General features: G+C 42.2%; 1 protein-coding gene across 2 annotated transcripts in view; it reads right to left on the minus strand.

Annotated features, from left to right (window-relative positions):
• Positions 1 to 12279, minus strand: part of LOC119172916 (protein sax-3-like) — a 261096-nt gene that overhangs the window by 19202 nt on the left and 229615 nt on the right. For both annotated transcript variants that reach the window (XM_075893779.1, XM_075893778.1), the window contains exons 19-23: positions 11719 to 11793; positions 9363 to 9559; positions 6108 to 6450; positions 5612 to 5719; positions 3768 to 3962 (exon numbers count right to left, since the gene is read on the minus strand). In XM_075893779.1, coding sequence (XP_075749894.1) covers positions 3768 to 3962; positions 5612 to 5719; positions 6108 to 6450; positions 9363 to 9559; positions 11719 to 11793 — 918 coding nt within the window. The remainder of the gene's footprint in view (positions 1 to 3767; positions 3963 to 5611; positions 5720 to 6107; positions 6451 to 9362; positions 9560 to 11718; positions 11794 to 12279) is intronic.

The raw sequence follows: 12279 nt of genomic DNA on the forward strand, positions 1-12279 counted from the left end.
TTAAAATGGCAGACTTGTTTCGTGTACTTGGATGACGTTGTTGTGTTTTCGTCCACCTTTGACGAGCTTCTTCAGTGCCTTGAAGCGATACTTCAAGCAATCAACACCTCTGAACTAACCATGGAGCCAGAAAAGTGCCGCTTCATGTACGAGGAACTGTTGTTCCCGGGACACGTCATTACCAAGTCTGGAGTCCGTCCCGATCCGCGAAAAACAGCTGCCACCGCTGATTTCCTGAAGCCCACTGACAAGAAGACTGTACGCCAATTCCTCGGTTTGTGCGCCTATTACAGGTGTTTTGTCAAACGTTTTTCGCAGATAGCCGAGCCGCTAACTAACCTCACGAAAAGCAATGTCTAATTCAGGTGGGAATTAAGCGGCACAAGAGAAAGCATTTCAGGAACTTGACCGACGCCTTCAGACACCACCGACACTTGCGCATTTCGAAAAATACGCCGAAACAGAAGTACACACCGACGCAAGCAGTGTAGGACTTGTAGCCGTTTTTATGCAAATGACTGATGGCGTGGAAAGGGTTATAAATTATGCTAGCCTGTCGCTATCCAAAGCCGAAGCCAACTATTCCACTACAGAAAAAGAGTGCCTTGCCATCATCTGGGCAGCGGCAAAGTTTTGCCCCTACCTCTACGGCAGTCCTTTCAAAGTTGGGAGCAACCACCACGCCTTGTGTTGGCTAGCCAACTTGAAAGACCCTTCGGTTGCCTCACTCCGTGGAGCCTCAAGCTTCAAGAATTCGACGTGGTCGTCGTTTACGAGTCTGGAAGAAAACACTCTGACGTTGACTTCTTGTCTCGCACCCCCGTCGAACCACCACTGCCCGACAACGGCCTGGATGAGAACAGCTTCTTAGGAACGATAACTGCCGACGACTTCGCCAAGCAACAGCGAGCTGACCCAGAACTCAGAAACCTTGTGGATTACCTTGAGGGTAACAGCACAACTGTTCCGAATGTTTTCAAGAGAGGACTGGAGTCGTTCTTCTTGCAAAACAGAGTTCTCTCAAAGACGAACTTTTCGCTCCTTTGAGCCGACCGCCTTCTCGTGGTTCCTTGAGAAGTAAGATCACGAGGACTCGATGGCTGGACACCTCGGTGTTTCCCGTATGCTCGCAAGAATGCAAGAAAAGTACTACTGGCCACAGCTTGCCGCGGACGTCACTCGTTACGTCAGGACCTGCTGCGACTGTCAGCGACGAAAAACACCAATGACTAGGCCAGCCGGACATCTCCAGCCCACCGAGCCACTTCACCGGCCGTTCCAGCTAATCGGCATGAACTTACTGGTACCGTTCCAGATGTCGAATTCTAGGAACAAATAGATTGTCGTAGCTACTGACTAATTCACCCACTACGCCGAGAAAGGCCCTGCCCTAGGGCAGTGCCTCCAAGGTAGCAAGGTTCTTCATCGAGAACATCGTCCTGTGTCACGGAACCTCACAGGCCCTCATTACTGATAGAGGTACGGCCTTTACGGCAAACCTAACTCAGGCGACCCTGAGGTACAGCCAGACAAGTGACCGCCGGACCACTGCATACTATTCACAGACCAACGGCCTCACTGAACGTCTTAATAAGACCGTCGCTGATTTGCTTGCCATGTACGTCGACGTCGAGCACAAGACATGGGATGAAATCCTTGCATACGTAACCTTCGCGTAAAATACGGTCGTCTAAGAAACGACGCAGATCATGCCGTACAAGTTGGTCTATGGAAAGAGCCCGGCAACGACGCTCGATGCTATGCTTAAAAACGTCGCTGCCGAAGAGAACCTCGACGTCACCGCCTACCTTCAGCGCGCTGAAGAAGCACATCTACTCGCCTGCCTGTGCATCAAGAATAAGCAGGCGATTAACAGCCATCATTACAATCTTTGACGAAGCTTCGTGGAGTACCAGCCCGGGGACCGTGTCTGGGTATGGACGCCGATACGCCGACGTGGGCTCAGTTAAAAACTTCTGCGTCAGTACTTAGCACCGTACAGAGTAGGTTGACGTCTTGGCCAACTCGACTACGACGTTGTTCTAGACGGCATTACGAACTCTCAACGGCGCCGTGCTCGACCGATAGTTGTCCATGTCGTGCGCCTCAAGCCATTTCATGCGCAAAACTGAGGACTGTATTTTGTTGTTGTTGCTGTGTTTTATCGCTTGTACTTGCTGTTTATTGTCTTTAATATTGTACCTTCGTCTTTTGTTAAAGCATCGGGACAATGCCTTTTTCAGAGGGGTGCAATGCCAAGTTCCTTTCCTCATGTTTTATCGCCCCGTTTCACTACGTTCAGTGCAAACCACGCCTACGATGTTTGAGAAGCTTCGAGGCAGTAGTAGATCATTTTGTTAAGATAACGCCCACTTCGTGAACGTTACAGATTATTCTGGAAGCTACGTTGCCGCTAGCGATAACCTTAGAACATTCAATGGCAAGGGTATAAATGCGAACACGTTTCGCCGCTTGTCAGTTGATCGGCGGCTGTTGTCGCTATCAGTGCAAGACTGCTATTGTAATCCGACTTTCTCTTTACTGGGTACAGGTTCACCCAAATAAACAGTTTATTATCCGACCTGCAGTCTGCTCCCTTCATCCACGTCACGACCCCGTGACATTATTATTTCATTAATTCATAGAGAGGGTCGCGTTCCGGCAGACTTGATGCCTCCAGGTTGTATGCAAGAGCTTATTGGTCAGTTGTGCACTCATTAAAGGATCACACACTACTTGGTGCCCGCTAGCAAGAAAAAAGGAGAGAAGTTTCACACTCGTCATCGTGGCTACGACTGGCGCTGACTAATACTCTCACGTTTGCATGCACAGAAGCACCAGATAGAAGGAATTAAAGAACAACTGCTGCTGCAGCTCAATTGGTAAATAATTGGGCACATTACGCGAAGGTTAAGGTTCAGTCCTGTCCATATGGCAAGTTCACTTTTTATCCATTTTACTTTGTTCACATTTATATCATATTTACTACAATACAGGTAAGAGAGTTCAATTAACATGCCCAGTATTTTCCTTGGCTTCATTATCTGTTAGTTTTCATTAAGGTTGTGGTACACAGTGGGCTAATAACTATATCGCTGTTTGACCACCAAGTAAGAAAGATTGTCGAATCAACTTTTTAACGATTACAGTAGGAGGGCATGTTTGTAGAGAAAAGTTGGAGGCAGTCACACTTCTGCCAAGTTTAACTACATTTCAGATGTTTACACATGCAGGACAGTGAAAATTGGCAGAAAGTTCCTCCCCATGTGTCATTGAAGTTGCATGCAGCATTTTGGTCTGGCAAAGGATAAAAAGCATAAGCAATGATGAAAACGGTTAGCTCTGACTACCCAGTAGCAAGAGGAACATGTGTCATGTCAGAGAGAAACAACGTGCCGCCGATCCTCACTGCCTTGCTTGCGTAATGATGCTATCATGTCACAGGATATCTCAGAGCATAGACATGCCAGAAGAATTATTCCACGTGGAACTGTGTAGAAATGAAACTGCTTACAACTTTTCAACACAAACATTTCTGCTTACTGGAGTCACTAAAAATTTTATCTTTCAATCTTAGTGGGTTGGGTGGCTCACAGCAATAATTATTGCATCACTGTGTGTCCTCCTGTATACATAACTTATCTACATAGGCGGTCTTGACGTACCTCCTAGTGCTGAATCTGAAGAAAACCACCAAGCTCAATTTTGAACAGCAGTTAGATTACCTCGTATTAAATGTGCACATGAAATGTGTGAGAGCAACTGACCTTGTGTGGTAGATGCAGGTGCAGTAGAAATGACAGACCCATTGACTTGGAAGCCAGCATTTTGAGCTGCTCGCATCACTGCACTCGCAAAGTCCCCTTCATTGTAGACAGAGTCGTCGTAGGAACTTGCCCCGCTCGAGCAGCCACTTGTGCAAGAGCTGTTGCTCGGCTCTGTCGTGCTGGCCCAGGACGGTGCTGCACGACGGCAGCATAGAGTGTGATATTGTATTATACAAATAGCAAAATTCAGTTTGTTTAAGGCAATTATATAACCTTCTCAAAGGGCAGAAACAAGCAGCTGAAATATAAGGGGGGTGTGAGGTGAACAACGAAATTGGACTGGAGCATGTGAGTGAAACATGCACTGATCAAAAGAGAATTTCGAAGCTGAATTGAAGTGAAAGAAGTGCTCAAAAGACAAAATTCAATTGACAGAAAATCGAAGAAAGCCTAAAGTAGAAAAAATATACTAGCTAAATATAAAAATAACTTTAAAATGAAAGACATTTCAGCTCTTGTATAGGGGGTCTTGTTCACAATCAACTCGATCATTGCGAACAAGGTCCTCATATGGGAGCTGAAACGTCTTTAATGTAAACATTACTTTTTATTTTTATTGAATTATTGTTTTTAAGTTTAATTTTGAGCATTTCTGACCCGACGAGTCTTTGATAAATTTTTTATTTCATTAATACTTGCCAAGTGCATGGCCAAGTTATTGTGACAAATTCGTCGCTACATTTCCAAGATCACTCATTTATCTGCCTTCAAAAGGTCACTGTGAATGAAGCCCCTATACGGAATTTAAAACATGCTTCACGTTAAGGTTTATTTTTACACTCGGTCGGCAAATTCCTTTTAAATTTGACCACGAGCATTTCCGACCAGACAAGTTTTTGTGGAACCCTTGATTCGAAATAATGGAAGAAGTTAGCTATACAGAAGTAAAGAATTCTGCGGTACATTGTGCCAGTACCTTCCTTCAATTTCATTTGCATTTAATGTCGACATTCATCCTGAGATAGATTCTGCCAGAATTTTCGAAGTCCAGTGCTGTACTAAAATTTCATACTGTCTTGCGAGTGTGCACCCGCGGCCCTGTCTGTGTAGAGCACGTGAGGAGCCGCTTCGCAGGGCGAAACCTCGAGGCAGTTTTGGGCTCTTATGTGATTCTTAAAGAGAAAAGAACAGAAAAGTGAGCCCCATAACTGACTGCATCAGAGTGCGACCCCTCAACAGTAGCTCATGAGGAATGGGGGTAAGGAGAGATTAAAGGATAGGATTAAAAGGCAAATAGATAGAGGAAGGAAAGAGAGAGGTGCAGGGACAGCAAACGACAGAAAACAAGGGAAGTAAAGAGGAGATAGAAAAGATGGACACGGTCGCAGGAGTTCGAGGATGGAGCACCACTCGGCGAGAGATCTTGTCGGCGGCAGGAGATGTCGTAGGGCGAGCGAGTCGGCCAGAGCTGCGCTGTCATCAGAGATCGCGGGGGCACAACCGGTCGGTACAAAATCTAGAGAGCGAGTCTCGGGCTATGATGTGGTCAGCCTGACAGCTAGGCCACACATGCTTCTGATACAGCACTTCAGAGCCCAAAACTGCCTCAAGGTTTCGCCCCGCACAGCAAAAATCGGCTCCTCACGTGCTCTACACAGAAGTCGACGCGGCTGTACATATTGTACATTTCATTTGACTTCGACAGCTGGCATAGTCTTTCTCAGAATAGTGCTGGAAATACATTCAAACAAAAAATTCGGTGTGATCTGCCTTGGCACGAACGCATCTCTTTGAGGAATGGGCAATACTCCTTACAGACTGCATTACAAATATATGTTGCTTACTGTGACTTGGTGCGTAATCTGTGTCTCCTGCAACACTGGACTCGCACGACTGTGGCTGCGATGCATCTTCCATATCAGATCCTGCATCTGTTGGCTGGTAGATGTGTCCTGGCAAGAACAGTGCCCAAGGTCAGAGGAGACGGGCTTCTTTCTTATTTCTTCACTAAAACTGATCTCCTTGAAGAATAATTCGACTGAAGAACTTGCTGTTTAATATTTGGCATACATGAACTGTGTGGGGTAAGGTGTGCTTTTTCATGTAACAGATTAGGAAAAACAACCTAATCTGCAGCTTTAAGTAGTCGATCTCAATTCTGATTTTTATATAGACACTGATACAGTCGATAGTTACGGCGTGAGAGCAGAAGGACGACAAAGGGACATGAAGCTCTCAAGCTATAACTATCCTCATGTCATACTAACTAGCCCAAACAACCACACTGATACAGTACTTTACAGTTAACAGCTTTAGTGAATATCAAGTAACAATACTGACCTTGAAGTGTGGCCAGCCGTGGACCCGATGGCGCCATGGCAGCGTTGAAGGACGTGCGCTCGCTGACGAGTGATGGCAGTGATGACTGTACTCCTCGGTCTATGAAAGGGTTGCCAAATATCTGCTCTTGCGGCTGCTGTATGTGCTGTGGCTGCATGGTCTTCGAGAGGGGCCTGTTTTCTCTCGGCAGGAAGGGAGCACCCTCTTGGTAGGCGTCTGCATAGGAGCTCCCTAGGCTGTTGCTGGACTGATTTGGGGAACTCTTAGGTAACGATGCTGGGAATCGGGGCAGTACTTGCACTGCCCTCAAATTGTTGGATAGCTGTGCTCCACTAGGCTGGAACTGGAATGACAGACAAATAATAAATGTCGCATTAAAGGACCTCTGCGGAATTATTTTGAAAAAGGCCCAGCCTAAGACTGACGTGCAATTTGCCAAGTGCAACTAGCAAACAAGCTCATTTGGCCATTTATTTCGTTGCTGTTACTTTCACTGAGAATATGTTGCAAAACAGAGCACCAACAAGCCCCCCTCCCCCTTTTTTTTTCTAAGCTCAAGCTTTCATCAGAAACCTGACATTTTATGACCAGAGTGAACTCATTTTAATAGATTGTTTACATTGAAAAACTATAATGAACTTTGTGAAAAGGAAATAGCACCCTTTCTACCTCTAATATGTTTATTGCCCCTCTATATTTTACATGTGCATTACGTCTTTTGAGCAAAACTGAATGAAATATGGCCAACTGAATGTGCCAGTGCTCATTCTTATAGAGTGCTTAAAATGCAGGTGTGCAGTGTATGCATTTCTTGCATCATGATGTGAAAAACAAGCAGTGTAGTTGAATATAGGGCTAGATCTTTGTCTGGTTTTGGCTTCACCTGGTATGTGGATGCGAGATGAATACATAGAAATTGACTTTGTAGTGCAGGAGATGAAATACATCGAGTTCATTCTACTGTAGATGGAATAGAAGCCTGCACGGGTAGTCTTTTGGCTCCCTGACTGAGCATGCAACAGTGTCTCGTCTCCTGTATATTTCTTCATGTTCCCAATTGCGAGTTCAGTAATTAGGAAGAAACACTTTTTGTTCGAGACAGCACAGAGTTTCAAGGTGAAAATGAGTTGTAACTGTACAAACAAACATGCCGCACAACTGCAATCGTCACATAACCTAAAAAGAAAGTTAAAGTTAGAGCTGTGTGAATAGCAATATTCCGGGTGTGAAGCGAATTCGAATATTGAAGTGTGAGTGTGAATCGAATGGAATATTTTTTAAATATTCTTTAAATATTCCTGTAATATTTTTCAAATAATTCAAAGAGACATTGCAGAAAAAAAAAAGATGGATGGGACTCCTAAGCATGAAAGTATTTTCTTTTGGCTAAGTATGAAGCACTGAAAAGGTGGTGTTTAATAGTTGTTATATCCTGAATGGGGCAATGCAGAGGTCGAATTGTATTTGTGCACATGGTTTGGTGCAATCAAAGCGTTACCCACAACCCTTTACACAGCAACGATGCTGATTCCCCAGCCTCTTCTCTTCTTCAACTTCTGTGGAAGCCCAACTGATGCGGTGGACACGGGTGCGGTGCTTTCGAGTGCGGAGTTCCATTTCTGCCTCACAGATGTCAATATAAACATCTGAAATTTTGAATGTTTATAGTCTTAGGGGTCCAATTTTTCGGACTGCCTGCCGAAAACAGCATTGGGTCTCTACTTGTGTCACATCTGTCCTCTCTGTGTTGGAAACAGCATTTTCTCGAGTCCACACATTTGCCATCATAGCAGAGCCTGAAAGACAGACTGCATCACGACTGTGATGGGGCGAAGCCTATTGAAAATTTGAAGGGGCCATCTCCATGTTGGAATCTGCGTTTTCTTGAGTAAGTACATTTGCGACCGTAGCAGCACATGAAAGGCAGCTTTACTTCAATACATAACTGTAAAAAGGCAAAGCATATTAAAAGTTTGAAGGGACGACTGTAAATCAACCACCGACTGTATTTGTCATCAGGAAGCTTAAACTTCCAGTGCAAATCAAATAGAATAACAAACAATATTAAAAAACTATTCCAAATTTTTAATATTGGCACGCCCCTAGTTAATGTACTTTGCTTATAAACTGAAACAAAAAGTGAGCAATAAAATTTTTGCTTTATCCTTCAAGACGAGTTTAACTTGGTGCACAATTATATCAATAGGCAGGTGTGGAGAAACATGGCTAAGAAGGAGAGTTGAATTTCGGCTTTTTAATTTGAAAATTAGCTACTTTTTTGTTTCAAAAGTTGAATTTGTTGGCAGAAAACAATAGATAATGATTTAAAAAGTAATTTTTACGCTAGAAGTTCTAAATGAAAGTGTGTATAATATTTAGAACATGGCTTTCTTTAGAACATTTTTGATATACGCTTTGTTTGAAGAACAAATGTACACATATACCTTGTTTATGTATAAATGTAGTGATCCGTACTAAGACACTGAATAAAACTTTTGCTACAACCTCAGCTTTAGCATTGCCTACAAGTATGGTGAGAAAGATGTTTCTATATAAGCAAGAAGATTGTCATCATGAAATGTTGATTTGCTATATTAAAAGCTTTTGAGGTTGACCCAGTTCTCTCCTTTGTTGTTCTTATTCCACTTTTTATAGAACAATCTGTTCTTCATTTTCACTTTGTGGTTTACAACTACATCTGCCTAGTTAGTTCAAAATTCTTCAATTGTTAGTTTTCTCAATATATCAAACTTCATGTTCATTTGTGTGGTAATATCGCCATGACACTTACTTTTTATGCCCGATTAGGCTTTGTAACAAGATGTACAGACAAAAATTATAAATCACAGGTAGCAAAAATAAAAGTCTGAAGACTATCTGTTATACTATCACTGTAAATATTTTATGTATTACTGCAATTACGTCCTTGTTTATTATAAGTTATTATATCTGTGAAAATGTCTAATAAAATATCTACATATACGTCTATGTATAGTGTACGTATAATATTAGGTAGTTGCGTTTTAGGTGAATTTTTTGGCTAAAAAATATTTTACCTTTTTGTGATATTTTTGACAATCTATGTTGTTGTACAAGTGCTTATCTTGACAGAGCTGTTTGCTATAGTCGGGTTTATTTCTAAAAAATTAACTGTGCACACAGGACTAATGCAAAAAACAAAATATAAAAAAATAACAAGAAGATGTCTAACTATATTTGGAAATTCTTGAGGAGAGATTTCTAGGCAACACTCACGCTCTGTTTGAATTGCCCGTCAAGAGGCGATGTCCTTCTGAGAGACGCAGGAGTATTTAGCTGAGAACCTCCTTCACTGGGCGGCTTCTCAGGCAATGGAGGAATGATTTTGGACCAATTCATCAGAGGTCCTCGAGAGACAGCTCGTCCTCGCGAAAACTTTTGGCGGCTTTTTTTCACAGGCATCCCGTACTCATCTGTGAAAGGAGAATGCATGTACACCAATGAAGCAATCCTGTTTCTAACAACCAGTGCACTTCTGTCCTATAAGCAGTCTTAGGGTCAAACTTTTTTCTGGTTCCCAAGCTTGTGCCAGTGATTGTCCCATTTACAACTGTGTCTAAGGAGATAAGGAGAAAGAAATGGTTCAGGCAGATATTGGAGGAATATGTAACTTTTTGCATGAATGGGATTTTGCATTAGGCATTTAGCTGTGGTAATGGAATATATAATGTTAGAAGTCTTTATATTAGGAGACCATAAGTTGCTACTACAAAAGGAAATCAAATGTATGCACATGCATAAAAAGTTCAGAGAAATAGCTTCTACATAAAATATTAAGAAAAATTGAAAAGTGCTTGAGCTGTGCTTTTAAGAGCACAATGTGACAGTGTAATGGGGCCCGGTGTGCATCGCTTTCAACTGTGGCGCGAGGAAGGGAACTGTTATGCACAAAACATTGGCCATTTTAAACTAACCTAAAATGCTTACTGCAAGTAAAGATGTGAAGCGCAACTACGCATATATACTTTCATTTATGAATTGCTGATGTACCCACAACGCATCTGTAAGGTGCCACGTGCACCTATGCTGCTATGCACTTTTTATTGCGTGGGCAGCTTTAAACCACTTGCTCATAGTGCAATTCATATGTTTTGATGCCTGGTAGAAATCTACGATTCTGACATGCAGTATTACATGCGTTGAGATGACTCCTTTGACTAGATGACATTATTTAACAAAGATGTTCTACGTGCTGGCATGACTGCATGGTAGAACACTTGCAAGCCGTGCAAAAAGCCTGGGTTCAATTATCACTTGGACCGAAGATTTTAGATTTTCATTTATTTGCATCTATCTTAAATTTTCGCTCATAGAAAATGCAGATTTTTTTCTCACAACCGACAACACCACTTCCAACGACCGGAACTTTCGTGAAACGGGCTCTTTAACAATGTTACATTCAAATGACACTACAGAAGAAAAAATAAAAAAATCTTTACTGCACGAATGCATTACACATTTTTTTTTGTTGTATTTTCTTCTGTCTATACCAGCTCACTCAACAGTAATGCAGTCCTGCTACCATATTCTACCATTCCTGTGAGTGCTAGCAGTTTGCCACATGTAAATGAGTGAAACAAAATTCTTTCAAGCATTATGAGTAAAAAGCTACTCTGCCAATATTATGATGTTGTGTATGAGGATCTACCCTGTACTTCATTCGCTGTGAAAGGTTACACAAGACAACGGATAAATTGCAGTGGCAGTATTCACTACATGGCTAGCTTCATCAAATTGACTCACTTTGTTACTGCTCCTGAAACAAAAATCGCAAATATGTGAGCCTATTATTGTCTGCATAGAAATGCTTCATTTTGTACTTTAAAATTGCAAAATACATGTAAATTATGCAAATAGATTTAGTTAAAAAGCTGATAACCATCAAGTGTTAATTCTATTAACACTTGACATTATGGCAATGAGTATTATGTGCAGGGATGTTTCCTGCAGGAAATTTCTCTTTTTTTGGGAAATTTTAGACTGTAATTTTGAGCCAAAGGTAAAAAGGGAATCGTCGTGATATTGCAGAAAATTTTAGGAATGGTTGAATTTTCCAACGACGACCAATAATTAGTGGTCACAGTGCACCTTCACCTGCTGTAATCTGTTCTGGCGCATGCACCACGCAAGGATAGCCTTTGAGATTTGTTTCTGAAATTTACGTGAAGCGACCTCATGTCCACTATTGGTGTTTGACTTAAAGCCCGCAATGTGTAGAGTACTAACAGTATACTAATTAATAAAGCCATGCTTTTGTTATGTGGCAGTGGAGGGGCTAGTCATGATGTAAAAGGTTGCCAGGACGTGAGACACATCTAACTATAGTATGTGTGTGCGAAGATGGAGGCGGAAATCAGTACTGTTGTGTAGGGAAATATGCCGGGGATTTCGTCAACGTTTGCAGAGAAAAATCTCCGAAATAGAAAATTTTCGTGCCACTGAAAGGGAATTCTTCGGGGTAGTACGGAATATTACTGATTATGCATTACGAATGTTGATTAGCTGTTTAAAAAAGTACTGTTATACCAAACTAATTAAAAAACACATGCTTGCCTAAAACAACTTAGCTCACCTGTTGTGTAACTGGCCGAGTCACTGGCCGGACTAGTGAGCTTATCTGATTCCAACAGCAGGTCAGTAACACCATCTGTAATGAATGAGAGCAATAGTTGAGGTCTCACAAACATTAAGTCACCATGCACACTGCTCATGGATTGAAACACGACAATGTAGAGCTAAGTAATGCACATGCTTTCACTTCCGACATTTTAAGTTCATGTCATACCGGCAAAATTTCAACTTGTATGCTTACATAGAAGCCTGCATTGCCATTAGTGACTACATTTGCAAAGACATGGCAACTTATTTTGTGCTAGGCTGCTGACTGAAAGGTCATGATATCCATCCCTGCCATGGAAGTTGCATTTCGATAGAGGTGAATTGGTAGAGGTCCATGTACTGTGTGTTGTGAGTCAAAGAACACCGGCTGGTTAGAGAACACCACATGGTCGAATTTTTCGGAGCCCTCTGCTACGGCGTCTCACGTAATCGTATCATGGTTTTGCGACATTGAATTCTAGGTATTAAGTATTAATGAATAGTCATCTTGAATCATTGCATGTGCCAGTCATTA

The sequence above is a fragment of the Rhipicephalus microplus genome, chromosome 4 (genome assembly GCF_043290135.1).
Source record: "Rhipicephalus microplus isolate Deutch F79 chromosome 4, USDA_Rmic, whole genome shotgun sequence".
NCBI lineage: Eukaryota > Metazoa > Arthropoda > Arachnida > Ixodida > Ixodidae > Rhipicephalus > Rhipicephalus microplus.